Below are 27067 nucleotides of genomic sequence, written 5' to 3' on the forward strand. Positions count from 1 at the left end.
GAAAATCCATATATTTACTATTTATCCCAACCTCTCTCCTCCCTTCCTTCACCAAACCTGCTTTTCCTATACATACCCCTTCTCAATCTGTATTCCGTGTTGTCCTTTCATCTCCTTATTAGGACTATAGACCCCTTCTCTGTCATTACTGTATCTTCTTCTGCCACATCAATCCCCCCCCCCCCCCACCATCCATCATGGGTAAAGAAAACGAGCCTAGTATGTTCACTTCCTGCCCCATCAAACCACCAGACGTGACTTGAGGTCAGAAATTAAACTGGAACTAACCATTTACTTCTATCTTCAGAGACCTACCGCTACAATGAGACCCCAATCTACACTACCTCCAATGGCTGTCCAGTTCGTGCACCCTCGCCTCCCTCCCAATCGATCTTGCTTCGCCGAATTCGCCATGGCTAACATTTCTTCTCCAGGTCATGGATCCCCAGGCCGCTCAACGAGTTGGTCGCAATGGTCCTCTGCTCCTCCAGGACTTCCACTTGATCGACCTCCTTTCCCACTTTGACAGAGAGCGCATTCCGGAGCGGGTGGTTCACGCCAAGGGTGCTGGCGCCTACGGCGAGTTTGAGGTTACCGATGATATCAGCGACATCACGGTCATTGACATGCTGAAGGGTGTGGGCAAGAAGACGAAGTGCTTCACCCGCTTTTCCACCGTCGGAGGCGAGAAGGGCTCGCCCGACAGCGCTCGTGATCCCCGCGGTTTCGCCATCAAGTTCTACACCGATGAGGGTAACTGGGACTGGGTTTTCAACAACACCCCGGTGTTCTTCCTTCGTGATCCCGCCAAGTTCCCCATCTTCATCCACACCCAGAAACGCAACCCTCAGACCAACCTCAAGGATGCTACCATGTTCTGGGACTACCTGTCCACCCACCACGAGGCCGTCCACCAAGTCATGCATCTCTTCAGTGACCGCGGTACTCCTTACTCCTACCGCCACATGAACGGCTACTCTGGTCACACCTACAAGTGGATTAAGCCTGACGGTACTTTTAACTACGTCCAGATTCACATGAAGACCGACCAGGGCAACAAGACCTTTAACAATGAGCAGGCCACTCATCTGGCCGCTGAGAACCCGGATTGGCACACTCAGGACCTGTTCGACGCCATTCAACGGGGCGAGAACCCCTCCTGGACTTGCTATGTCCAAGTCCTGAGCCCTGAGCAAGCTGAGAAGTTCCGCTGGAACGTCTTTGATCTGACCAAGGTTTGGCCGCAGAGCGAAGTGCCCCTGCGCCGCTTCGGCAAGTTCACTCTGAACAAGAACCCCGAGAACTACTTCGCCGAGGTTGAGCAAGCCGCTTTCTCCCCTTCGCACATGGTCCCCGGTGTCGAGCCCTCGGCCGATCCCGTCCTCCAATCCCGCCTCTTCTCCTACCCCGACACCCACCGCCACCGTTTGGGCGGCAACTACGAGCAAATCCCCGTCAACTGCCCGCTCCGGGCCTTCAGCCCCTGGCAGCGCGACGGCTACATGAACGTGAACGGCAACTACGGCGCCAACCCTAACTACCCCTCCACCTTCCGCCCCTACCGCTACCAGCCCGTCAAGGCCAGCCAGGAGCACGAGAAGTGGACGGGCTCGATTGTCACGGAGCAGCTCCCCATCACCGACGACGATTACGCCCAGGCAAACGGCCTCTGGCAGGTCCTCGGCCGCCAGCCCGGTCAGCAAGACAACTTTGTTCACAACGTCGCCTCCCATCTCTCGGCCGCCCACGAGCGCGTTCGCCAGGCCACCTATGCCATGTTTAAGAAGGTCAACCCCGACCTCGGTGCCCGCATCGAGAAGTCGACCGAGGCCAAGGCCGCTGGTGTCAAGTCTGCTCGTCTGTAAATCAAAAATTTGCTTTCTTCTAGCCTTTCTTACTGGCCCCGCAAAAGAGCCTACGAACGTCGCCCACTCCATTTAGCGATGATGCAGCCTGTGTTATCTTCCTCTGTAAATGTGACAGAAGCACCCTCACGAAGTCCCTCGATCTAGAATGATACCTTTTACAATTCTCTTTATGCTTCGCGCCTCGCGTTCATCTCATGAGTGCCAGTGTATACGTAGTTCTCCAGCAGCCCCACGTGTTGAGGTTCCAGGTTAGTGTCGCGGTTCCTCGGTGGTACCAGTGACGGACAAGATGCAATTCGAATGATCTCTCAAGATATCGCGCGTATATAGATGTATGTATATATGACTGTGGTATGGTGTAGTCCCCAGAAAAACGCCCGGAAACAGCACACAGCACAAGGACAAAGGACACGCAAACTCATAAGCCAAGAAGCGTTATTCCAGAACGTGAATGCGATTGTGCCCAAGTAAGTAAAGACAAGTGACAGACACTGCCGTTTCCAGACCCTAGCAGATAGATAGTTGTCAACAGAATGTGAAGGGTTAACCAAGAAGATCCAGAAACGAAATGCTCAAACAACCCGGAGAAACAAAATCAAAATACTAGTTGCACATGTTGCGCCCGCTCAGAAGTACAATTCGACGGCCCCATGAGAGGGGCTCGAGTCTTGGGTGCGATAATAGTCAAAACAGATCAGAGTTCTAGATTTGGAGAGGAGTAATGTGGTGGTGCAATGGAGCCGCGGGGGGTGAGTTGAGGGCGGAAAGATGCTGGATGGATGCCCCCTCTAGGAAGGTAGAGTAGGGGCAGGGGTGATCAGGTGTTCGTGGGGAGTCGGAGCGTCCCAGCAACCCCAGAAGAAGCCGGGCTTGCCACATTTGGAGGTCGTGTCGGGAGGCGGCGTCCTGGAGGCTGTGGCTGTGGCGGTTCTCGTAGAGGTGGGATCGCGACAACCAAACCAGCCGGGATGCTTGCACGTGGTGGTTGATGAAATGGGCTCGGTGGTCGTGATGGTTGGTGCGCTGGTCGCGTCCGAGGTAGTGGTCGGATCCTTACAGCCAAACCAGCCTGGCGTCTTGCAGGTTGATGTAGATGTCGAAGTGGTCGTCGATGGTGGCTCCGTTGTAGTGGTCTCGTCCAGACAACCCCACCATCCTGGAGTCTTGCAGGTCGATGTGCGGGTACTGGAGAAGGAAGTCGACGTGGACGTGGCCGTAGTCGTCGTGGTGGTGATCTCGGAGCCGTTACTGCGGAAGAACTTCCAGAGTTCGCAATCATAGCATTCTTCCTCAGGGGCGCAAGGCGGCAAATCATCATAATCCTCAAGAACGTTAGAGATAATGAACTGAATGCGGTGTCTGGTCATCCCGACACGCCAGCCTTTGTCTTCCACGGTGTCATAAACACACATCTGACCCGTATGACATGCAGACTCCATGGCATAACCACCCCATGTGCATACGGAACTAACGCCGTTGCAGGTCCCCATGTACACAGGGTCTGCAGTGTGGCCGAAGTGGTAAGACCCGGTAAACTTGCGCGACTGAGGGAATCGTGCATCATGACCTGGAGGGCTGGGAAGACCAAGGCGAGCGGCAGGTAGGGCTTCTGGCACGGCCTCAAAAGTGACCGCTGGTACGCCGACCGTCAGGCCTAGTAAGCTGGCCACGGCGCCACCCAAAGAATGGCCTGCTAGCCAGATGTTGGCATCTGGGTACATGTCGATCACGTTTGAGTAGAGGTCCAGCGAAGCACGGTAGTATCGATTTTCGTCCTGCATCGCCTCGACGATGCACGTGAGATTGGCCGTATACAACGATGTCTGGCAGTCGCACACCTGGCGCCAGAGATATGAACCTCCCTGCCCACAACAGCAGCTGAACATAAGATTATCGTTGAGCTTATCATTTGTGGTGGTACCCTCTCCGTCGAAAACCGCCGGCGATGTGCCTTTGATAGAAATGACGACAGTACTGTTTGTCTGGTCGGCGTAGACATGCCCTCGCAGCCCGTCACCCTGCCACCCAAAACTCCCGGAATGATTAAAGCGACCATGTATATCTTGCCATTCACCCGTACCTGGCTCTTCTATATAATCGTTTGCGGTCATCTTTGCCATCGTAATCACTGTGTTTTTATCTGTAACGTTGGGACCGGCCAGCGTATCCATGACCCAGGCTTCTGGTGATAAAGCCACCGCCGATCCTGAGGACCTGGCGGCTAATAGATAATCATCGATAACTGAAAGTCGTCGATCGGCCAGCCGTTGGATGGTGAGTGGCTCGGAAGTTGCAAGCAGCGGGGTATTGACGGCAACAGATTCGGATTCAAGGCCATCCTCTGAGACGGCCCGAAGACGGGTCTCTGGCTGGATGTCCAGCCTTAGGTGGAGATTGGAGTCTTGATGCGTCCCTCGATGGAATAAGTGGCGAAGTGTCTATTTGATCAGTGGCCGTACGACAGAGACAGGGTTGCAGCACAGATCTGTCCGACTCACAAACTCATGGGTCCCGGATAGCGATGGTGAATTCGCTAAAGGGATCTGAGGGGGAAGAAAGGGCGACTGTTGTCGGGAGCCGAAGTATACGGGCTGATAAGCGGAGACAAGGCCTGGGAGCAGTGCTACAGGCCAGAAAAGATCCGAGATCTTGGTGTCCCAGAGGGAACATTTTCTTGATCGTCCTCGATAGCTGTTCATGGCGACATGGAGGGGGGGGGAAAGAAAAGAGGATATGGGGGGAAGCAGGGATAGATGCTTGAAGAGGCGAGAGAGTGATCCAAGTCGGAGATGGCGATCTACTGTTCCGCGGTAACGGGACCTACTCAGGCTGACCTACTGACCTACTGACCAGACCTGACCTGACTTATCAATGGGGAGGCGGTGAATGACGCATTAATGCGGAGGTCCTCATTGCCCGCCCACGTGACCTGCGCGTGATCCGCTCCCCCTCTCCAAGGCGGAAGTTGTTGACAATTCCCAACCTGGTGATTCTATTCCTATACTACAACGTAGAGTGCTGACTGACGGGCAGGCCGATCTCCATGGTACTCCTGCGCCGCTGTGGCTTGCTGTCTTCCATCATGCTTGTGCGCGTGTTCTTCGCTTAAATTCGATTGATCTCCTTTCATCTTGATTTTCTTGTCTTGTTTCTATCCCACTTGGGGATTTCCAGCTGTCATCTAGTCGAACGCACTGGCCCCATACATACCTCGATCTGCATATGCCTATCACCTGGACGTGAAGGCCCCATCACTTGACTTAATATCACTTTCGAAGGTTTGACTGCAGGAACTATGTCAGTCAACACTCCCGATCATGGCGTTGGAAAACCACGCCTCCACACTGCGCGCTCGTTCCCTCGAATGGATTCCTCTGAGCCCGGCCCTTTCATCCGCTCCAGAGCCAAGACCGTTCAGTCGGTGGCAATCCCAGAACTGGTAGACTCGGAATCGCTTCCTTTGCCTCTATCGTCAGCAGAAGATGAGCAGGATTCCGGTCCAGACCTGTTTGAAAAGACAAGCTCCCCAGACTTGACACACGACGACGACGGGCAAGGGGAGGAAACATCGGTTCTCTCGCGAGGCATGCAAAACCACACGGAAGAGCTCCCAATCGAGCTGATCAGTCTTACCGATAGGTACAGTTTTGTGCTGGGCTTCCACAAGTCCTGTCCAGCATAATTGCTAACATTTGATGTTGTGTAGATTCGTCAACTCTCTCACTGCAAAAGTTCACTCGTCTCCGCCAACGGCCGACAGGGTTTCGGATCGCTTCCAAGAATTCTACGAACGGGCCGAAGCACATATTGCGACCCACATATCAGCTCTTGCGTCGCGCATAAATCGTGATCCGTCGCCGTACGGCAGCAGAGGGAACTCGAACACTCAGGGCTCGGATGGCCGGCAGATGTTGACTGCCTCGGAAGTGACGGAAAAGAGGATCGCTCGGAAGCATCTGGCGTCCAAGCGCATTGCTCTGGAGGAGGCCGTTGAGCGGAGGGCTTGCGAGAGCATCTATGACAAGTTATGGAGGCATAAAAGCACCCTGGATGAAATCAGGGACGAAAAATTGCGCTCAAAGACGGCGGCGCTTCTCCTGGTTGGCATAAACCTGAAAGATCTTGGGATAGAGCTCGATGTAAGCTCTATCAGTGAGGAGAAGCAGAAAGAGGCCGATGACTGTCTTTCGATCGCCCGTGATTGCCTAGCAAAGATGAACGATGAGAAATATCCATTGGGCAAGCTTCAACAACTGGCCGCCGCGCACAAGGCCATAGTTGATGCTCTGACTAAATTACTGCCGTCATCATCGTCTGCTGATGAGATCCTACCTACCTTGATCTACTGTCTCATTACCAGTCCTCCCGAAGGGATGAACGTCATAAGCAATCTGCTCTTCATACAGCGATTCAGATCATCCAGTAAGATGGATGGTGAGACCGCATACTGTTTGACGAACCTTGAGGCCGCTATTAGCTTCCTTGAGAATGTGGATCTGTCTGACCTCCGCGGAGGAGCGCTGCATGAAGACCAGACAAAAACTTCGAGTGATGATTCGACGACAGTCGCAAAGACTGACTCCCCTCAGCCTGCCAAGGATACACCAGTGTCGTCGATCACATCAGCGACGGCCTCACCCGAACTATCGAGGCCAGCTGGACCAGGGGCATCGGCCACATTTCCCAGAACACAGTCTACGAGAAATACTCAACAAGGCCGGCTGAATAACCTATTCCAGCCTCCCGTGAAGGTACTCGGTGCTGCGAACGACGCAGTCCGTAACACCGCAGATCAGGGCTTGAAGAATATAGGTGCATCCTTGGACAGCAGCTTCAACTTCCTTTTTGGTCGTTTGAAAGAATTACAAACTACTCAGTTTGCTACCAAAGACGGAGGAAACCCAGTTGTGCCAAAGACACTAGCAGAAGCTCGACGTCTGGTTACGTCGCCCATTGCATCTGAGAGCAGTCTGAACCTTGATACAAATGCAGCCCGCGAGCCTCGTGCCACGGATCGACCGCAACTGCGGCGAATCGGCTCCAAAGCAGAAGATACTCTCTTAGGGTTGGTTGGTGGTCAGAGAACGCCTCGCGATCGAAGTGCGGACAGCGTTCGGACGCAGGGTAGCGCCCGGAAGACGGCCGGCTCTTCAGGTTTGCAGAAGGATGAGTCTCAGGCATCGCCTGCAATGTCTTCGGCAACGTCGACACCTACACCCCTCGAATCCATGCGGAGCTTTGGGAACACGCTCAACCCACTTAATCATATTCCCGGCATGATCAGAAGCTTCAGCCGTGCTGCTCCGGAAACGCCGAACACCACATTTTCGTCCCCCAACACTCCGACCGAGAGAATCCGGCAATCGATCGTCTCCCGCGATTCCTCATCCTCCATCCACAGTACCTCATCCAAAACCGATCCGAAGCCCGAGCCGCCCAAGGTTGACCCGCCTATCCAACGCTTCGTCCAGATGCAGAACGCTAGCGAAATGACTATCGCAGACGTGTCTACCCTTCTTGAGGATTACAAGCGGCTGGCTGCAGCGTTATCGAAACAGATCTCGAACTGACGCAATGCTGTCGGGCCAGCTACAACACTCATTTTGAACATGTTTTTTTTTATCCCTTGTACTGATTCCGTGTATTATCATCTCCATGGCGTGGGACGTAGTAGCCCTTGACGTTCCTTTGTGATCGGTTGGTTCTCTGTGAGATCGTGGGATCACTGCTGGCGTTCAGTGTCCCAAAAACAAGCATGTTGCATTTTCCAGCCAGTTGGGCAAATCATCAAGCTTTTTGTCTAGCATTTTCTAGGACCAACAATGCGAACCTTCTTTGTCTGGAAAAGTGTTTATCACGTAGAAAGGGGGTATATTGATATTTTGTGTAGTATTGAGAAAGAGAAAGAAACACGAAAAAAAGGCCATGAACCTCAACGAAGCACATCAGAGTTACTCGTAGTATGTATGCCCCATCCCGGAAAATTAAGCAATAAGACTAAATAAAGCCTGCTGCAAAATGCAAATTTGAGCCACCTCTCATCCGCAATCACATGAACATGAATGAGCACACTCATTCACTCACTCACTCACTCACACTACCTTCCCTACCTATTCAGCAACTCTCACTGAGGGGTCCGCCCACGAAGAACCTCCGCCCCACCACTTTTCATATCCGTGAGCTTCCGGGACAACTCGGCGGACTGCTCCTCGACCAGCTCGTGCCGTCTCCGGATCTCCGCCTCGAAGACGGCGGCGGTCTGCCGGCGCGCGCGCCGCAGATCCTTCATTTTCGTCAACGTTGCCGAGAACTGGTCGATGAGGAGGTCGCCGTAGTCTTCCCAGGCGTCCATGGTCAGACCGGAGAAGAACTCCCGGCGGTCCGTGTCGGAGAGACCCAACAGGTGCGACAGCTTCTCCTCGGGTTTCGTGTCTGGTGCGGGGGGCGCGATGCTTGGGGTTGTTGAGGATACCGGAGGGGGAGGCGTGGTTTTTGTTTCGGCGACGGCGGCTGAGGCGGCGGAGTTGGGGATGTAGTCGAATGGTTCGGATTGGAGGTCCGCGAAAGACATTTGGCGGAGGACTTCGGGAGGGTAGTCAGGATCAAGCTGGCGTTTTTTGGAAGGGTGGTCTTCTTCCGGTTCGGGGTTGGAGCTACTGTCTGGGCTGATGCGCTGGACGGATAGGCGACGGGAGAAGGGGTCGTTGATGGGTTCGTGGTCGTGGTCGTGTCTGTTGTGGTCGTCATTATCATCGTGGTCGTTGTCCAGGTCATCGATATTGGTGATGTCGAAGGCACTCAGCGGGGGCAGGCTCCCACGTCTCCTAAAGTCACTGTCAAAAAGGCCGTACTCGTCCGCGACGTCGCGATGATTCTGTTGTTGGTGGTGGGGGCGCTGGTAGTGGCCGGCTCCGCCTGTCACGTCCTTGCCTGGCTGAGGGCGAGGTCCAGACGTCCGGCGGGTCGGGGTCAGATCTAACTGTTCCAGGAGGGTGGGCTTCGGGGGGCTGAACCTCGTCCGGGGGGTCGCTGTCATGCTGCGTGGGAGGGTGACTTTCCGGCTGTTGCCGCCAGCTAGGGGCAAGACCTGACTAGCGGTCATCATCCTGGAGTCGGAGTGGGTTTGCCGCAGGATTCCAGGACCGGACGCTTTAGCCGGCTCCGGGTACACGGCGGCGGTCGCGGGAGGATCCTCGGTGGCATTCTGATAGGTGCGACGGCTGGCGCTCCAGAAATTCTGTAGACGCTTGCTCAAGGGTTCGTTGGCCGTCGTGGTTGACGACCTGTAGCGCCGAGCATAATCCGCAGCGTCCTCGGTCGTGTCGGACCGCTCATCATCCCCAACGACGGAGGTTAACTGGCTCTCGGCATCGTCGGCCGCATCCCCTGAGTCGAAGCCGGCCGACTTCAGGGCGTTGTCGCCAAAGCTCGCGTACCATTTGGCGTCGTGCGAGTGTTGCGGGAGATGGGACTGGGACGGGTGCGGTTGGAATAACTTCGGGTCGGAGGCGGCGGCGTGATGCTGCGCGGTTGATGATAATTGATACTGAGGGGGGAGGTCATCATATCCCAAAACGCTGGTTGCTGCGACGGTCGAGTCATCAATCCCCTCCACGTCGGTGTCGAACATGTCCCTGTGCACGGCATCTTCGACTGGTGGTGGTTGCGGCTGCTGCGCATAGTGCTCAAATAGGCTGGCTTGGTTGCCCGGTAGTGGTACCGGAGCAATCAGGTTGGTAGACGGTACTTCAACCCTTGCTTGGGCTGCTAGAGCCTGTCGGGATGAGAGATTTTGGTTTTGATTTAGATTTGAATTTTGATGATCACTTGTGCGAGATCGCGGTTGGGCGCCGGGTGGTCTGGCATGCACATAGTCTCCCACGCCCATCGTCACTAGCAGTGGAGCAAGGCTCAACGGTCGAGAAACCTGAGTCGGGCAGAAGGATCTCTTCCAACGGGGTTATGAAAAGCGTCTTCGGTGAATGCTCGACCTGTGCGCATCACAATAAGTACATATGTCGAGATTCAAAATTGTAACATAGTCGTAGCGTCGTGGCAGTCATGAGTTTGAGAAAAGTGGTCGAATCAAGTTGGTCAACGCGTTGGATTCTTTTGTCAGGCACACGAGGCAGCCACGGGGTCACGTGGTGCAGTACAGCAAAGTACATTGTTAGGTGTAGCCTGATGAATGCCTCAATTTATGGATGCGTTCCTTTCTTCACATGTTTAGTTATACGCCAATCTCATTGTTTCAAGGTTTTGAGGTGGGGATCAGATTTTACATCGGGATTTTAATATAGACCGGTGTGGAGAGATGCCGTTACATATATTCAAATCATGATGTTTTGCACCAACCAAATCATACACATAACATTAACTCCAATAGCCCATCGACTCGTTATCATCAATGTGGAAGTCATCAAGAGTAGAAGTTACCCCCTTGCCACGCTGCTTGGCCTTGTTGAAGAATTCTTCGGACTTCTGAGTCTCGGACGCACGCTTCTCCATCGCAAGTCTACGTTCACGTCTATCCTGAATCGAATACTGCATGTTGTCGGACATCGAGTCTTCGTCCTCGTCATCGGTATAGTAGTCGTGCTCGGTCTGTCCTCCAGGCACAGAGGACACAAATAGATCAGCAATCCAGCGTGACACCATTCCCCTGAGCTCTAACAGTTCTGGAGAATCCGAATAGGGCGGAGAGCCAAGAATTTCATCCATTCTTCCCGCAATTTTTTGCGCTTGATTGAGCTCCGCTTTGCGCACGCCGGCAATGAGCGCATGGGCCCTTTCCTTGGAATCACGATGGCCGTCGTGGTCGGAGGCAAGATCTTCATCCTCCGAATGCTGTCCATATTCATCGGTATGACGAGTCCAGATTTTTTGTCGACTGACTTCGCTCTCCTCTTGGGCCACGTACACCCAGAGGCCGAACATGGCAGGGTAGAAATGCAATGAGCTGATGGAGTCTGGAGAAGCCTTCCGGTATGGATGCTGGATGATCAGCCTCTCATAATACTTCTTGGCATCCTCAAAGCCCTTCCTTGTGAACATGAGCTGTGGCCCCGACCCTGGTGAATGGGAACCGCCGTGGTCGCTGCCATTTTCAGCAGCCATATCTGCGATTTGACGGCCGCGCCGGAGCAGAATTTCCGCACCAATCCCCCACCTCCCCTCCGTCCGCGCATCGATCGGCCTTCCATTAAATTCCTCTCGGAGCAGTAGTCCCCAGGCTCTTCCCGCTCGGACATAGTCTTTTTGAAGAAGACAGCGGTGCAATATAGATGTCAGCACGGCCAGGTGCTGCAGGCGGAGGTTACCCTGATGAGCAGCAGACTGGGGCGGATAGATGGGAGACGATAGAGAGGATAGAGTCTCAAGTACCCCTTCCCGCGTCTGTCGAGTGGAATATTGGGTCTGTGCAGGAGCATGCGGAAACTTGCCGCCCGGTAATTCCTGGTCGAAAGACAAGCCCGCAACGCGGTACTGGTGAGCTTCATCTGGTGATAACGTCAGAGATGGCGCAGGCAGCGCAACTTCCGAAGCAGCATCGGTGGTTTCTCCTAGGTCGTCATCATCATTGTCACCCCAGTCGTCAAGGGTCTTCTTGCGCTTCTTGGCCTCATATTTAGCCACCCGTGCACTCTGAGGTTGCTGCCATGGAGGAAGCGGCAAGGAGAAGAAGGAAGCCGAAGGAACAGATGCCATGAAGATCTGAATTTTCGGAACCTGAGAACTTTATCTGTTCAGTGACAATATATGACCAAGGCAAATTAAGGTCCCATGGGGAGTGGCCATTTAGAGTATTTGAATCTGGCTGGAAAATCAGACACCGTACTGCATGCATGCAGACTTTCGGTTCTCCTCCCGATAAGACCTTTTTTTTTTTTTTTTTTTTTTTTCAAATCTCCTCAAACTCTGGCACTCTGAGGCGTCAGCAGCTACTTAGGGGAGAAAGAGAGTCCTACTATGTAGGGAATATATTGTAGATGTGTATGGAAGTCTTTCTGCATGGGGTGAAGTGACCAATAATGGAGGGCAGATAGTGAGATATCGGGATGGACTCAGAACCGAATGCTCAATGTTAAGTTGTCTCAAGCACGTTACCGACTATCCACACTAAGCCTAATCCAGCCAGACAAACCGCCGAAACCGCCATGACGCTAATCCCTTTTGAGCCCCTTCAAGCCCTCCGATCGGGCGTCCCGGACACACTGTGGGCACCTCAACAGAACTGTAGATTACAGTGTACGTTACTCCAGACCTCGGAGGCTCGAGAACCTTACTGTTTCTTATGTTATCCCCCTCCTCCTACCTACTTACTCACCTACTCACTCACTCCTTCTCCGTCGTCCCCCATTATTCCTCTATCCCGTCATCATCGTCATCAGCCTCAAACCTCCCTCCGTCTTCGTGCTTCATCCCTGAGCTGCAAGGCTCACCTCCTCCTTCCATCCCTCACTGTCTCCCCTCTTTCTCTTTCTACTTTTCTTTTTCTCTTGCCCTCCTTTCTCTTCTTTGTTTCGCCGCTTGTACATACATACGATCGCACTTTACTCCGATCCGATTGTCGTGGGGTCTCCCCCCCTCTCTAAAGTCGTACGGCGTTAAAACCAAATACAAAAAACCCGCGCCATACACCTCCCCTTTCTGGCTTTTGGAAGGGTTGGCAGACACCTGCTGGCAGGCTGATTTTCACTTCAATACTTTTCATATTTGGGAACGCTTTTGGGGGAAATTTCACTATCTTCGTGAAGTCGCGAACCGCGATTAGCACTTGATTCCCATTGCTGCATTCTGTGACGCGGAAGAAGCCTAACGATTAGCTGCGACCTGAGCATTGCGTCCTTCCTGCGAAGACACACTCTCTTCACCCAACTCAGCCGCCTTGTTCTGGAATACCTCTCAGATCCTCTTGTAGTCAGCATCGGATGTCATCGGCTTATTGAGACAAACTGTCAAATGGTACGTATCTCCTGGGCACTACCCTCGTGTCGCCCACAAATTGGTACCCATCTGGTGGCGCTAGTTTGTGTGCGCTGCCTACATGTTTGTCTTTTCAACCACGGGGCCTTATCCTAACCTCTTATCTTCCTTCATCTTCCATGTGGACTCCACTGGTTTGGACTGAATTGCAGCTGTGTCTTGTCTGACTAATGCTGGTTTCACCTTTAGTCATCAATTTCTGGATGGCAATAGGCAGCTCATAAACATCCATTGCCACGGCCTACTATCGCCTTGCTGTTACTATGGGACAGTCTTCCTCAACGCAACGAAATCATCGTCACAGTACCCCCTCAGAACGCTTTCTCTCTTTTCACGCGCATCGAAGTCGGCTAGATAGGGATGAAGATATGAATCAAAGGCACAACTCGGATCAAACGGGGGATTTTCAATCCCCACCAGGAATGGAAGCAGACAACAGTGGAATTCAGCATGGACCGACAGGAGCCGAACTGCCTGAGGATCCGCAGCCCATGATGTCTTCACTCGGCGAGCAGCAGGAGGACGGTTCACAGTTAGGACAAAGCCAGCGGGACAGTCGTTCAGCCATATTTGCCCGTATGGCAGCGAGAAGGCAGTCCACCATGTCTCGGCTGGGCTCCAGAATCTTACCCAACTCCGTGATCCGTGGCCTACTAAGCAGCGAAGAGGAAACACCAGCAGAAGGTCACGCTCACCGCCATGGCATCGTTTCCAGATCAGTCCCCAGAACTGAAACCACACACAGCAACAGTCGGTTCAGCCCGTTCAGTGGGATCTCCAGACGACGCTCAGCACGTGGGCCCTACTACATTCCTCGCAGTGACCCCCTTCTTGACCCCTCCAGCCCTGGCGCATATCTCGCCTCGCCAGAAAATGGTTCTGAAGCCACCAGAAGCCCGTGGAGGCGCAGTGCTCGACTGAACCGTATGCGAAATTCAATCTCGGGCCCGATTACACACATGTTTGGACAGTCATCGAACATTTCAGGCCAGAACCTGGGTCCACCGCCGCAGTTACCCTTGGGATCACTTCCTGGTGAAGATCATGAAGGCCTTCTTCCATACCCAACAGCTATGGATACACGGATGGACTTTGATGAGCCCCATGAACTCGATTCGGTGGAGCCGGCAGTGGGAAGTTCCCGGCCAACCTCTCCCATGTCGCAGTCAGCGCAGGGTTCTCCCGGGTCACGACAATTCCCGGATTCGCTGCGGGTGAGGTCATCACGCATGCTGCGCCGGGAGGAACAAACACCTTTATCTCGTGTACTTCAGCTGGCAGCTGCCGCCATTGCTGCCCAACTATCTGGAACGACTGGGCCTGTTATGCCCAACATTCAATCTCTTGGGAACGATGGCCTGGATGGTTCGCTTGAAAACTTCATACAAAGCTTGCAGCATGCAACATCTGCACAGCAGCCTACTCCTAACGATGCACCGACTCCCCCAGGGGATACTGCTCCACAAACCCCAGTCAACTTCTTAAGGGTATTTCGATTTGCCAACTCGGACAATGCTCGGCCCAGTGGACCCGCAGATCGCCCAGGTGCGGACAGCGATGATGCAAGCGGTACTGGAACACAGATGGATGTTGACGGTCCTACCGAGGGACCGGAAGGTCGCACTGTCACCTTGGTTGTGGTTGGGGTTCGCTCAGTCCCGTCAGGTAATGGCTCCACCGGGGAACAGGGCGGCAATGCGGCTCCTGGGCTTGATGCACTGCTTCGTCTGCCATTTTTGACCCCTGGAAACTTGTCACGGAGCCAGGATAGCAATTCGACCTTCCCATCACGTGGTGAAGGCAGACCGAGATTACCGCAGCTTCGCCTTCGACCCCGCAGCAATGGTTCAAATAGCATGGGTGACCCGTCTTCTCAGGGCCATTTACACCCCTCACGACGGCTCTCTGATACGGCAAGCCGCGCTCCGCTCACATCAGTCCCTTCTATCCTGTCGGAGAGCCCTCCGGGGCCTCACCCACCCCCATCAACGCCCGCTGAACCAGGACTATCAGCCGTGTCATCGGGCACCTCTACCCCAAGCCGAAGGCCGTCTGCCGCGTCCGCAGTTCCTCCGAGCGTCATGCCTCAGCTTGACGAGAATAGGGCATTGCAACCCACGGCTGAGTCGGTCGAAGACGGCATCCCGCCGACGGCAACACGACAACGACGTCGTAGTGACTCCGAGTATGCGCGCCATCGTGAATTAGGATCTGGTGCGGTCAGACGCAACGGCGTGGTAGAACCTGACAACGGCACTCCTCCTACGGGCAGAAGCTGGTTGATTTATGTTGTTGGAACCAATCTGTCGGAAAATCATCCTGCCTTTGCTACTCCGAGCCTGTTCACAGATGTAAGACCGATCATCCGTGTTAGACTTTCATTTATGACTGACAACTCGCAGAACCCAACATATGAAGACATGATCTTGCTCTCATCTCTTCTTGGGCCAGTTAAACCACCTGTTGCTACTCAGGACGATCTCACCTCCGCTGGTGGCATGTTCCGACTTGTCGAATACGGAGGTACCCTCATCGCGGAGGCTCTAGAGGGTACTGGTAACATTCATCTACCCGAAGGTGAACGTTGCTTGATCTGCTTAAGTGACTATGAGGTGGCCGATGAGCTTCGGCAACTGAACAAGTGCAAGCATTTGTTCCACCGGGATTGCATAGATCAGGTATGTCCTTCATGGACTTACGGTTTCGTAAGCACATAACTGATATCAAGCTTTAGTGGTTGACAACCGGCCGTAACTCCTGCCCTTTATGCCGTGGCCAGGGTGTGGCTGAAACCTCTAATGCTGGACCGGCCGCAGAGACGCCGGATGTAACAGCAGCCTGACGACAAGTAGCCGACATTAGCTGCCTCTTTTCTTACTCGGGAGATACATTTATTGTTCTTTAACTAACCTTGAACTTCTCTTAGCATGAAGCGTCTATACCAAAGCCTGATGAATGACTTTAGCTTACTTTCTCATGATATCCTTCACGGACATCAAGCGTGGCTCTCTCTTTTGTCCCCCCTCAACTTGAATGGCCTTTCTGGTTAAATTCTTACCTTCCGGGATTCCGCAAACACTGTCGGTCACTCATGAACAGAAGGCTGCATATATGTATGCATCCTTGTACAGTGCCGCGTCAGCTGTCACGGGTCTCGCAGGCCAAAGGCATGGAGACCCTGTATTGATTTTATGTGACATATCCCCGGATAATCTTCCCCTTGTTCTGCCACCAGATTATGCTGTACTATTCCCCACTTTGTTTGATATTTGGATGTTGGCCTGTGAGCTGGAAATGCACCGGTGCATAATACCTATTTTTACTCCTGTCTTTGTTTTTAAGGATTGTGCGGGGTAGTTGATGAAATGGGACTAGCTATATCAAGGGAATGAAACTCTGTTGATTTTACTTGTATCCTGGCTTGATTTATTGAGTGATTGGTTGCTTAATTAATTGATTGATTGATTCATACACGCATATGTCAGCCTGAGGCCGTGGGCCGGTCACAGACCATTGACGATTTCCACTACGAAAGGCAGTGAGCCCTCGGGCTTCTGTCCCCGTTTCGACTAATCACAAGTTATACAGGCTGATTCCTGTCCCGCAAGAGATCCCCCCCCAGCCTTGACCGGGCCACGTTGACCAACATCCCTGGGGCATGTTGGTGAACAACCTATACTCAAGTTCCCCTCCCTTCCGTCCACGGTTAAAGCTAAGGCCGGCTACCCTCGTCGTCTTAAGGCCACAGTCTCACCGGGACTAGCCCGAGGTGTGTAGTTTCAAAGAGACCTTCATCCCAAAGGTACTGTTGATGAGGACCTCTCAAGCATTGATCCATGTTACGCTAAAGTAATCCTTGGAACGGCGGAGCGGAGAGACTCAGGGCGCGTCCCGCATCTCCGCCCCTCACGATGACTCAGCCCACCGGACTGTCCACAAACCACCCCGCGTCTTTGCGACCTCGGCGCTGGCGTCGAGGACGCAGCTAATTCTCAATCGTTGACTTCTTCAAACATCCTTCTCTATTGTATTTGATTTCGGGAAGTCCGAGGTAGGAAAACACGACCCTCAAAGACACAATTATGACTTACTGATTGGGCAATTGAGAGGCAGGATTCAGCGAGAGGGAAAAAAATTTAAATTCCTACCCCGCCATCCAGGAACAGACGCCGATATCGACCATCCACGCCTCATCTGCCGTTCCTTCAGGACAACGCGACTCCGTCAAAAATGGCAGACCCCGTCCGGCTTACCGTTCTCATCTCCGGCAGCGGAACCAACCTTCAGGCTGTCATTGACAAAACCAGCCAGGGTCAACTCTCCACCCAGATTGTCCGAGTTATCTCCAACCGCAAGGATGCCTTTGGCCTCGAGCGGGCTCGCAAGGCCAACATCCCCACGCAATACCACAACCTCGTGAAGTACAAGAAGCAACACCCTGCAACACCGGAGGGGATTTTGGCGGCGCGCGAGGAGTACGACGCCGAATTGGCCCGGCTGGTGCTCGCCGACAAGCCGGAGATGGTCGCTTGTCTGGGATTCATGCATGTGCTGTCACCGCGATTCTTGGAGCCGTTAGAAGAGGCCAAGATCAAGATCATCAACTTGCATCCCGCTCTGCCGGGTGCCTTCAATGGCGCGGTAAGTTCTCACCCTCTTCTGTTGGGCTTTTCTTTTGGGGTGTATGCGGCTGGATGTGCGGCTGCGAACCGGGGGCCTAGACACGATTCTATCTGACTTCCTCCAAATAGAATGCCATCGAACGTGCCCATGCGGCTTGGCTGGAAGGGAAGATCGATAAGACGGGTGTCATGATGCACAAAGTGATCTCGGAGGTTGACATGGGCACACCCATTCTTGTGCGTGAGATCCCTTTCATCAAGGGTGAGGATGAGGATCTCCACAAGTTCGAGCAGAAGGTGCACACGATTGAATGGGGAGTGGTGATTGAGGGGGTGCAGATGACGATCCAGGAGATTCAGGATGAGAGGCAGCGGAGGTGATTTTCTTTGGTTCTCGATAATTTACGTTATGATTGTGGTTAAGATACCAAGATACCAAATCTGAATTTCAAATTACATACTCATCAGCTGCACTTTGTAGGAATCAATCCAGTCTTACTTTGCTATCATATTTGATACGTTTCTGGTAACTGCCAGTGGTATAGTTGAGCTGAGCTCGCCCAGACAACCTTACCTAAGGCAGTCAAGCTTGCCAACTTCCAAAAATGGATGGATGCCTTAACCCCGGGCCCGGCGTGACTTCCTCGGCGAATAGCCCGCCCAGAAGAGTTGCCAACTTCTAGTGAGTATCCTTTCCATGGGAACAAGAAACTCTGGATTCAGCCTATTTTGCTCTTTTTTTTGCGGATGTCTCAATTTGTCAAAAGAGGGGCCGATCACTTGAATCATGCAACCAGACTATTACGATTCGATCACCTCGAGCCAGCGAATGGCTATGGTATCCTGCTGGCTGATCGTCGTTGCTGCCGGCATGCAGCCAGCCTTCCAAGTATTACCACGACGAGGATCCTGTCCTAATCTTCCGGCTGGAACCGCACGCGAAAGTCTCGACTCATATTCTTGACGTGATTTTCAATGTTGACCACATTGTCAACGGGTGGCACCTCGCCAGGATCAACCAGCGACGCCCACTTCCTCTGTCCATACAGACTCCCAGAGCAGATGCCTGGGACTCAACTGGACCTGTGCGAGGGATTTCAGAGGAAGGTGACAAACGGCACTGGCGCTGGTGACTGAGACCCTGGTCACTGTGATATCATGCTACCTCAACAAATAAGAAGGCTAGGACCATATTCACTGAGAAGTCTCCGAGATCCTCTCAGCGTTGATTTGATGGTCATGACACTGAGATTCTGACTGCTTCATCTTAAGGGACTCCACTCTGCAATAAGTCTCCGGGCTTGCTGGGTAAGGAATCCGCCACCCCCTCCACCCGGTTCTAGATACCATCATAGTGGGCGGTGATCATGATTATCATGGGCTTGAGACCCCTGGCTGCATAATCCCAATGAGTCCAGGATGCGCAAGCCTGTTAGCTCTGAACTTAAGCTTGCCTGTGTCAGCAGGCTTGGGGAGCTAGATTGCTTCTCACGCAGCTGTGTCCACAAGCAACCCGCATCCAAAAATCACTCACCATGCTGTCTATACGCATTAGTTCATGGGGGTGGGCAAGCGGAACCGCTCACATCCTCTTTCTCGTATCCCTATGGGATCATACCCCTCATTTGAAGCCTTAATCTGAGCTTCAGTTCTGCTGATAGGCTGGCCTCGTGGATCTAACGGCTGATTTGCACCACAAGCGCCCAAAAGACAACTAGGCAACATACAGTGCTTGGTGCGTGTCTGTCCACGTACGCCAGCAAGGAGAGTAATGAGAACGCATGACTACTGAGAAAAGGATCATTAGTGCAGCTCATAAAAGGCATTTGTTGGCCCGTATTAGGAAGGTCTGGGCAGTGGTCCCACCAGAACAATCATGATATGACGGCTGATCCAACAACGAAATGACTTCTAACTCGACGAGCCCCCGCATAGCAGTCTTAAATCTGTGGAGCTGAATCCCTGGTCTTGCCTTAATGTAAGGATACACTGAGAGCAGGTTTGTCTGGCAGCGCACCAACGTCTCTTGTAGACACTTGATAACATCACTGAACAGCCAGAATGAGTAATCCGAGGTGCCGTACAGACCTCGCCATGAAGGCTTCATCGGTCTAGGCAGGATTCTAATTGAACCAATAGACATTCTATATGAAGCCTATACGGTCAAGCCTCGATAGCTAGGTCTTCCTTTTCGTCCTGGAAGAAACATGGACTCCACTTCCGAAACCGTTGGCCGGTATGGTAGCTAATGATGGTAGCCTGTGCGTCCGTACCATTGACTTATGGATTCTACCGGTCTCTTCTAGTGGGTATGCTTCCTGACTGATTGGCTCCTCGGGAAACTCGAATTTCCGTGGTGATGATCCCCGAGAATCTATCTACGACACCCTCCCAAAGTTTCCAATTAATCTTTCCTTTTGAGGGCCCGCTTAGTGGCCCGTCTCTTCAAACTCAGGTCTACGACAATCACAATGTGTGGCACGCAGCCTGGGTGAGCAGCAGCACCCACCGATCAAATCTGGGACGGCCATGCTATTCATAACTATCGGTCACTCTAATTGTTGGTTTGCATCACGCGGACAGATCAGGAGAAAATCTTCCATCTAACGGAGGGAAGAGTCAAGGAAATAGCCTTGGTGGCCACTTTCGTTCGGACTTCAATTTCCCCTTCATCCCCTAGGTTGGCTAGCCACTTCTCGGATTTTGCTGGCTGACCAATCCGCTGTCTGTATACTTGCCTGTCCACTCTTCCGAGGGTCTGATTGACCCATGGAGATAGGTCTAATCAACGATAGTGTTATTGCGTGGAGGGCCAGTGGCGTTGTTCAGTGGTCTCACGTCAAAATCTAGGTTAGCTGCTCCCTGCCCCCAGCAGCGGAATGACTGGTCTTCATTAATTGGCAGAAAAAGGAACGGGGGTGGAAAGTGAGAAGATTAAAGAAAATTAAGAGTGAAGAAACAACACTTTCAAGAGCGCAGGGTCATTGGATCTGTGCTGTTACTTGCTTCACTCACGGTGGAGGAGGTTGGTCCTGGCTACCCTGATACGGATACGACTAAGATTTCCAGTCCACATGGGTGAACCCACACTCAGCTTGGCTAATTTGAGCTACATACTTGATTATATCTGATTCCTTCATAGTGACCACTACTTTCTTCACCGACGACTTATGTTGGTAATCAGCACGCGACCGACGACACCGAGTCATGCCTGCCATCTTGTTACCGCATACGAGGCAAGATGGTATTTGAACCAACAGCAGAGATAAAGCGAGCAAACGGGAGAGGCAAAAAACATTGGACACGAATAAAACCCTGCTTGCGCATGACATGCGATTTTTCTTACTCAGTACATCGTATGGTATGAGATCAACCCGATTTAGGGCTCGTGTGGATCTCGATGACACGACAGACTGCACTTTACGACCAGGTTAGACAAGGCCGTCATATCCGCCCACGCTGGATTACTCTGGAATTGTCGTACTGGCCTAGCATTTATTTGGTTCGACCCAGTCATGGGCACCGCACACTTCAGCTGTCAAACTCAAACCATCTTATGTGTCGATCAGGAACCTCCGAGAAACCCGAAATCACTTTTGCCCCCCCTTGTCCCCGGCAGTAATTCCGCGGCAGCGTTGCCTTGCTTACGACGACGCCTAATTACCTCGTTGCAGCATTCCAGCCGTTCTTCGAAATTCTTGAAACCCCTTATCTTCTTTGTGGTCGGGTCGGGACTTTAGGTCCACGCTTTCTCAGATTGTTCGCTTTGTGGGGAAGCTTAATAACGGATGGCGACCCTGTTGGCTATAGTATCGGCTCTTATGAACGGCTACCTCCAGCTTTCCAATGATGTATGAGGAGCCCCAGGTTGGCTTAGAGCTTTTCCGGGCTCACGGACGAACTTCTCGGCAAATATTTCCCAAGAGTGTGTTTCAGATTTGCCGAGGCGATTCGGGGAGTGTAAAAGTGGACCTTCAGCGGAGACGTCCGTTGGAATGGTACGGCGTTAGCGGTAGTTGGTCCATCGAAAAAGGTTTGGCTGCCTCCACTGCCATCTAGTCGTCTACCTTGAAGAGAACGTGCTCTTTATCCAGCTTGCTTGGTTTATTCAGTCTTGTGCAAGATAATGCTCAAAGGATGGATGCTGGTATTACCCTCTCTCGGCCTGCAATCCTGGCTGCAGAACCCCGCTACTTTATGTTGCTTTTTTGCTGTTCGATCCAGACCCCTCCCCAACTCGGCACAGATTAATGGCCATTGACAATAGCGAGGTTTAGAGCCGTGATGACATTGCCACAACATTCCTGTTCGCCATCTTGATGTTTACCCCCTTTCTGGGGATGAGGCTGACCGTTCAAATCTTCAAATGCTCCCAAGGAGCTGAACGGATCCACTCACACTACTAATCCGCGCGTGGTTCGGATGGTAATAGTATCTCGAGACGCGGCTAAATTGAGATGAGTTAGGGCTAGCTGGAACATCATCCGGCCGTATTTCGTCCGAGTCAAACCGTGGTCCCTGTTACTTCTGCTTCCCGGATTTCCAGGGCACAGTCTACGGAGTACCCTACAGTCTCACGATGTGACGGTCTACACGCACTGGGGAGCCTCTTGAGGACGCCGTGACTGCCGGTGGGGATCTGCAATCTCCTGGAGGATAATCATATCCATGGTTAATCCTAAAATGGTCCCCGCGAGGACAAGTCTCGGTCTCCATCCTTGCCGTAGCGGGAAATCGGATCGTATTACGGATAGACAACGAACAATGACCTATCGGGACTTCTGAGGGATCATCCGATGGGCACTGAGACTGGAAGTCCCTCTGAGAGAAGCTCTGTCCGGGATTTTTTTCAGACCAGAACACCAGCCGTCGACTGGCCACAGGATAGGAGTGACGATCATTATCCGATCTAGAATGGCCCACTCCCCGGCCAGGCTATCGAAGGAGGAGGGCACGCTGCAAGCCCGCAACAGACTCGAGTCAGCCCTTCACCCATGAAGTAGTCTATCATCTCATTTTAACATCCTCGGAGATCGGAGATGTTGAGTGAGATAGAATAAGGTGCGGTCCAGGGAGTTTTAGCGCCGGAGAGCCAGCAGAAACAAGTAAAGCTGACTGGAATGTTCCCATCGTCAGGGGACTCTCTCAAAGTCTATCTGATTTAGTGTGACGGTCTTTGGCAGGTCTGACTGGGGCCGGTAGATTCGGGTTGTCCTTGTCATCATCATCTCCGTCCCTTTTCTGTTTTGGTTCGATTCTGGTTCTGTACGTCTGGATGACTTAGCTGGAACATGAGCTCTGATGGTGGTGGTGGTGGTGGTGGTCGGGTGGTGAGTGGCTCTTTTTGAGGAATTTTTGGATTTTGGTTTTTTTTATTCCCCTCTCCCCCTTCGTAAACAGAGAGAAGAATACAAAAGAAGCAGTAGAAGAAGCTTTCAAGTTCCGTCCGACAGAGGCAGAGAGAGAGAGAGAGAGAAGGACCTGGGCTAGACACTAGACAGGCAACTTACCCCATCCGGCCGTTCCCTCCATCCATCCCATTCAACTAATCCATCCATCCCATCCCATCCCATTCTCTCTCCGCTTCCCGACTCTCACTCACCCTCTTGTCTCTCGTTCCCAACTGGCATCCATTCATCATCTAACTCCTCATTCCCTCTCTTAATCTCTGCTCTATTGTGTTGTATATTCTTCCTTGTTTTTCTCAACCGTGTGCTCTGTATCTCTGTATACCTTGTTAATCCCTCGAGCACCTTGATTCATTCACCTCTTTCTTCTGTCGCTCCCCCCCGCTCCGGCCTTCCGCTGCTGTATCTCTCGGTTCCGCCAGCCACCAACCAAGAAATCAATCAACCTAGGCTTCTGATCGAATTATCAACGACTATGCGGACCGATTATACTCGCTATATCCGTCCGTAGGCTTGGAGCTGAGCTTATACAGCTAATGCCAGCTCCAGTGACGCCGACCTGTTTGTCTACTTCGATGCTAAGATCGAAATGGCCTCATCATACCCCCCCTCTCAGACCACCATGACGGGCTATATTCCTGGGTCTGTCTCGTTCGCAGAGGCCCAGTCGCATCACCAGCATAATCCCCTCGCGGCCTATTCAATCCTGGGTACCAACCACTACCCAGAGAGCGTCGCATATTGGCATAATCCCTCAGCGCAACCTCAACCGCCGCTTCCCGCCGCTTCCTATCCGTCGGGTCCCCCGAAACCGCAGTCATTGATGCAACCCACCCCCGATCCGAAGAAGCACAAGCGTACCCGCAGTGGCTGTTTCACTTGTCGATCCCGCCGTATAAAGTGCGATGAAACTCGCCCTGTCTGTGACAGATGTCGGAAAGGAAACCGTGACTGTGTCTATCCTTCTACCAACACTCCGGGCGCGTCCAAGTCTGCCAGCGCCCGCGGCACCTCCAAGGCGCGCAGCAGCCAAGCTCGCGCCGCAGAGGGATCTACCAGTCCCCGAGAATCTGAGGACGTGCGTGCGTTGGAGGTCATAGCAGATGAAGAGGAAGATGCGGATAGCGTGGGGTCCAGTGCGCATCTGTCTCCCACAATGACCCAACCCCCGACGGTGGCAGCGCGGCCCAAAGCCAACGTATCCAAGAAACAAAGTGCTCAGTCACTAAGGCGCCGAAAAGGAAACTCCTCCGTTGCCTTGGACACCACACCCTTGCGTACCGAGACTAGCGCATCCCCTTCTCCCTCTACTGAGACTTCTTCGCACGTCGAGTCTCTCAGCGCCCGGTCGGCCAGTTTGGGTGTTTATCCATTGGAGTCGGCAACTGGTCTTTTGGCTCTTGCTCATATCCCAGATGACTTGCGTTTCTACCTTCGTTATCATTGCGACTTTATCACATATCGACATTATTTCCTCCGGCCATCGAATGACATCTTTGTCCGACATACCATAATCGAGTTGGCGTTGCAGTATGAACCACTTCTGTACGCCGTTGTGGGATTCTCGGCGTACCATCATTGCGTGCAGACTAGGACCGGTCGACTTTATTCGTTTCTGAAATACTATAATACTGCCTTGAAGCTGTTACGAAAATCCCTTGGCTCAGGCGAGCCACACAATGAGGCTACGTTAGCCACTGTCCTAGTCCTTACTACCTTCGAGGTATGAGTCGTATTTGTGATAGTCATTCTCGCACATCATGCTGATTCTATCTGTAGGAATTCATCGGAGACTGGGTCAACTTGATTGACCATCATCAGGCAGCTCATGCCTTGATGCGAGAACTCTTGACACCTGATTCGATCAATACGAACGAGCTCCACCAACATATTTTTCTTTGGTATGCGCGCTTTGACGTAGTGGCGGGAATCCTGGCGGGTAACGAAGCGGTCCTGAGCCGGGAATGGTATGTTGCGAAAGAAGAATATGACGCTCAGCAGGCGGCCAACGACCCAGGCAATGTGGACAAGCAATTGGCTTGGGCCATGTCAATCAATCGTCGATTTGGACTAGAGATGGCTTCATTGTATGCCAAACTGTCACGCGGCATGATCCCAATCGACGAGTTCATTATGCAAAATGAACTATTGGGACAGACTCTGGAGCGAATGCGGGGCATTCTGGTCCATTTCCAAGATTCCGAGTACACGGTTCAGGATTATCCCCATCGCGTATTATTGACTGAGGACGATGTTGTGGATCCATATGTGCCGGGCGGCATGCATTGTGGCCCTCTGTGGGAGGTCAACGTCGTGTGGATTGATTACTTGTCCACCAAGGCCATGTTCAAATATCAGTCGTTTCTAGCCCTGCGCCAAACGTCAATCACCGAATTGGAGGAACTTTCCCTGGAACAGTGTCGATTGATGGAGTCAGTTGATCGGTGGCCAGGCAAGGAGAACGGCGCCATTATGGCGTTCAAAAACAGCATTGGCATGGCGGCTATGTTTCTCCCCAAGCAGGAGAAATATATCATGTGGGCGCGGCGAAAGTTCGCCTCGTTGGAACAACAGGGGTGAGTGATCTCAGCAATGGGACATTGTTGTGGTGCTGACACAATTTAAGCTATGTTGTCGCAGCCCGATTCCGATCCGCGATGGCGGCAATCTGGCAATTGCCGGAGATTGACCGCTGGTGGCTTCCCAATGACGAGAATTATCCAGACCTCATTCGCGAGGTACGCGCGATGACTGAAGAGCGCATCACTCATCCTCGCGATCACTTCCGGGAGGATGTGCGCGACATGAAAGCGTTGTTCTGGAATATCAGCCTCGATGATACGGAGAGTGATAATAGTCCGGTTTCGGTTCCTCATGCCGCAGATGCACGGCCCACATGAATCGATGCTAGTCCGTTGTAACGCTATATCACGATCATACTATGGATCGGCTCGGGATCTTAACTGTAAGGCGGGTCCGTCGGGCGACTGACAACGGTATGGAGCGAGAAGTGTCTAGCTCTCTGTCACAATCCATCTCATAACAACCCTTGAGTATGGGCTAATTGATTGACCTACTGAGCTGGGATACCTATGCCATCACACGCGCTCCCTGCTCTGCCTCGTCTCGATTTATATATAATTTTGCTTCTTGGATACCCAGCTTTGTACACGAGGTAGGAAAGGGGGCTGGTGGTGTGGATGTGCGAACCTGTTCATGGAGGTGAAGCCGAAACCGGTGCGGTCTTACAGAACCCCCCGCGACGGTCATTGTATATAGTAGATGCTATAATACTTGCGGGGCATGTCCTTTGTTTGCTTGGGAGGCAGTATATTTTTGCTAGTTGGGCATCGCATGCCATACATCGCACTCAGTCGGTGTTCATGTAAATATTTATTGGCGGAGGATGAGTGATGCACACAAGGTCTGCACAATGTATTAAACATTCGTATGTCCATAAATATGCACATACGGTGCTTTTCACCTATAAAGCACTAGTCAGGATGGTATAATATGACCAATTGTCGGATTTTGCCCTTTCATGTCGAGATGAGAGCACGAGACCATGGCGAAGATGACGGTGATGTTGCTGTAGCGTCGCTTAAGGGCTGTGTATGAAGAATATATACAACAAGGTACCTCATAGTTATTCATAGAAACAGGCCGGGTGGCGCAATGGTAGCGCGTTTGTTTTCGGCACAAAAGGTTGCGCGTTCGAGTCGCGTCCCGGTCGAATCTTTTTGTCATTTCTTTTTCCGTGTCCGTTGTTGTATATATGTATGTGTGTGTGTGTGTATGTATGGCTTGGTTGGGTCGAATTAATGTGTCTATATCTTTCTACTTGGTTGCTTCCCTTCTTTTTACTCATTTGACCTGCCTGTGTTTCTTCATCTAATACAGGCAGGTATACAGTGTACTACGTGGTTGATTATTCAAGCTGGAAGGGGCAATTTGCTTGGGCTAACCGGAAACGGCCAGCAGGAAGCGGGCGTTCTTTAGCCGTCGATCCTCTTATCCTTTCTATCCTTTCCTACTGCCTCCCTACTGATTCAATCCTCTCTAACTTCCAACACAATGAAACACGGCAGTCAATGGCCGCTCAGCTCGGGCCAATTATGCAGATCGCCGATTGCCCTGTGGTCCGAGGGCGGCTGTCGGACATTCAGGGCTTTTTCTGGACGGG

The 27067-nt window shown here is 52.4% G+C and overlaps 9 protein-coding genes and 1 non-coding gene across 10 annotated transcripts; 7 read left to right on the forward strand and 3 right to left on the reverse strand.

Moving 5' to 3' along the window:
- The first annotated feature begins 163 nt into the window (after positions 1–163).
- fgaCat (catalase easC) lies at positions 164–2127 on the forward strand. The gene is made up of 3 exons (XM_025677361.1): positions 164–219; positions 308–360; positions 435–2127. Exons 1-3 carry the CDS (start codon positions 198–200, stop codon positions 1863–1865), a joined length of 1506 nt encoding a protein of 501 aa, XP_025522973.1. The 5' UTR covers positions 164–197; the 3' UTR covers positions 1866–2127.
- A 529-nt stretch (positions 2128–2656) lies between these two features.
- atg15 (triglyceride lipase ATG15) lies at positions 2657–4688 on the reverse strand (the record flags this gene model as incomplete). Its single annotated transcript, XM_025676848.1, has 3 exons — positions 4367–4688; positions 2824–4306; positions 2657–2787 (listed from the first exon to the last, which is right to left on the reverse strand). Exons 1-3 carry the CDS (start codon positions 4565–4567, stop codon positions 2657–2659), a joined length of 1815 nt encoding a protein of 604 aa, XP_025522974.1. The 5' UTR covers positions 4568–4688.
- Positions 4689–4877: 189 nt separating this feature from the next.
- On the forward strand, positions 4878–7706 carry BO86DRAFT_371566 (VPS9 domain-containing protein). The gene is made up of 2 exons (XM_025670323.1): positions 4878–5507; positions 5575–7706. Exons 1-2 carry the CDS (start codon positions 5164–5166, stop codon positions 7436–7438), a joined length of 2208 nt encoding a protein of 735 aa, XP_025522975.1. The 5' UTR covers positions 4878–5163; the 3' UTR covers positions 7439–7706.
- Positions 7707–7763: 57 nt separating this feature from the next.
- On the reverse strand, positions 7764–11838 carry BO86DRAFT_451265 (uncharacterized protein). The gene is made up of 2 exons (XM_025676849.1): positions 10247–11838; positions 7764–9761 (listed from the first exon to the last, which is right to left on the reverse strand). Exons 1-2 carry the CDS (start codon positions 11574–11576, stop codon positions 7993–7995), a joined length of 3099 nt encoding a protein of 1032 aa, XP_025522976.1. The 5' UTR covers positions 11577–11838; the 3' UTR covers positions 7764–7992.
- Positions 11839–12094: 256 nt separating this feature from the next.
- Positions 12095–12880, forward strand: BO86DRAFT_233602 (uncharacterized protein). The gene has a single exon (XM_025667027.1). It carries the CDS (start codon positions 12163–12165, stop codon positions 12640–12642), a length of 480 nt encoding a protein of 159 aa, XP_025522977.1. The 5' UTR covers positions 12095–12162; the 3' UTR covers positions 12643–12880.
- BO86DRAFT_233603 (RING-H2 finger protein) lies at positions 12881–15792 on the forward strand. Its single transcript, XM_025667028.1, has 3 exons — positions 12881–15205; positions 15257–15532; positions 15589–15792. Exons 1-3 carry the CDS (start codon positions 13118–13120, stop codon positions 15694–15696), a joined length of 2472 nt encoding a protein of 823 aa, XP_025522978.1. The 5' UTR covers positions 12881–13117; the 3' UTR covers positions 15697–15792.
- A 1173-nt stretch (positions 15793–16965) lies between these two features.
- On the forward strand, positions 16966–17940 carry BO86DRAFT_392981 (phosphoribosylglycinamide formyltransferase). Its single transcript, XM_025672921.1, has one exon. It carries the CDS (start codon positions 17085–17087, stop codon positions 17589–17591), a length of 507 nt encoding a protein of 168 aa, XP_025522979.1. The 5' UTR covers positions 16966–17084; the 3' UTR covers positions 17592–17940.
- A 1070-nt stretch (positions 17941–19010) lies between these two features.
- BO86DRAFT_392983 (uncharacterized protein) lies at positions 19011–19449 on the reverse strand (the record flags this gene model as incomplete). The annotated part of the gene is made up of 2 exons (XM_025672922.1): positions 19343–19449; positions 19011–19261 (listed from the first exon to the last, which is right to left on the reverse strand). Coding segments are annotated over exons 1-2 (241 nt in total), but the record flags the coding sequence as incomplete, so codon positions are not given.
- Positions 19450–23473: 4024 nt separating this feature from the next.
- On the forward strand, positions 23474–25784 carry BO86DRAFT_324176 (C6 finger domain protein; the record flags this gene model as incomplete). Its single annotated transcript, XM_025668464.1, has 3 exons — positions 23474–24607; positions 24664–25460; positions 25511–25784. 3 exons carry the CDS (start codon positions 23474–23476, stop codon positions 25782–25784), a joined length of 2205 nt encoding a protein of 734 aa, XP_025522981.1.
- Positions 25785–26545: 761 nt separating this feature from the next.
- BO86DRAFT_t288 lies at positions 26546–26617 on the forward strand. The gene has a single exon. It is a non-coding gene; the product is annotated as a tRNA-Arg (tRNA).
- Positions 26618–27067: the final 450 nt, after the last annotated feature.

The sequence above is a fragment of the Aspergillus japonicus genome, assembly GCF_003184785.1.
Source record: "Aspergillus japonicus CBS 114.51 unplaced genomic scaffold BO86scaffold_81, whole genome shotgun sequence".
NCBI lineage: Eukaryota > Fungi > Ascomycota > Eurotiomycetes > Eurotiales > Aspergillaceae > Aspergillus > Aspergillus japonicus.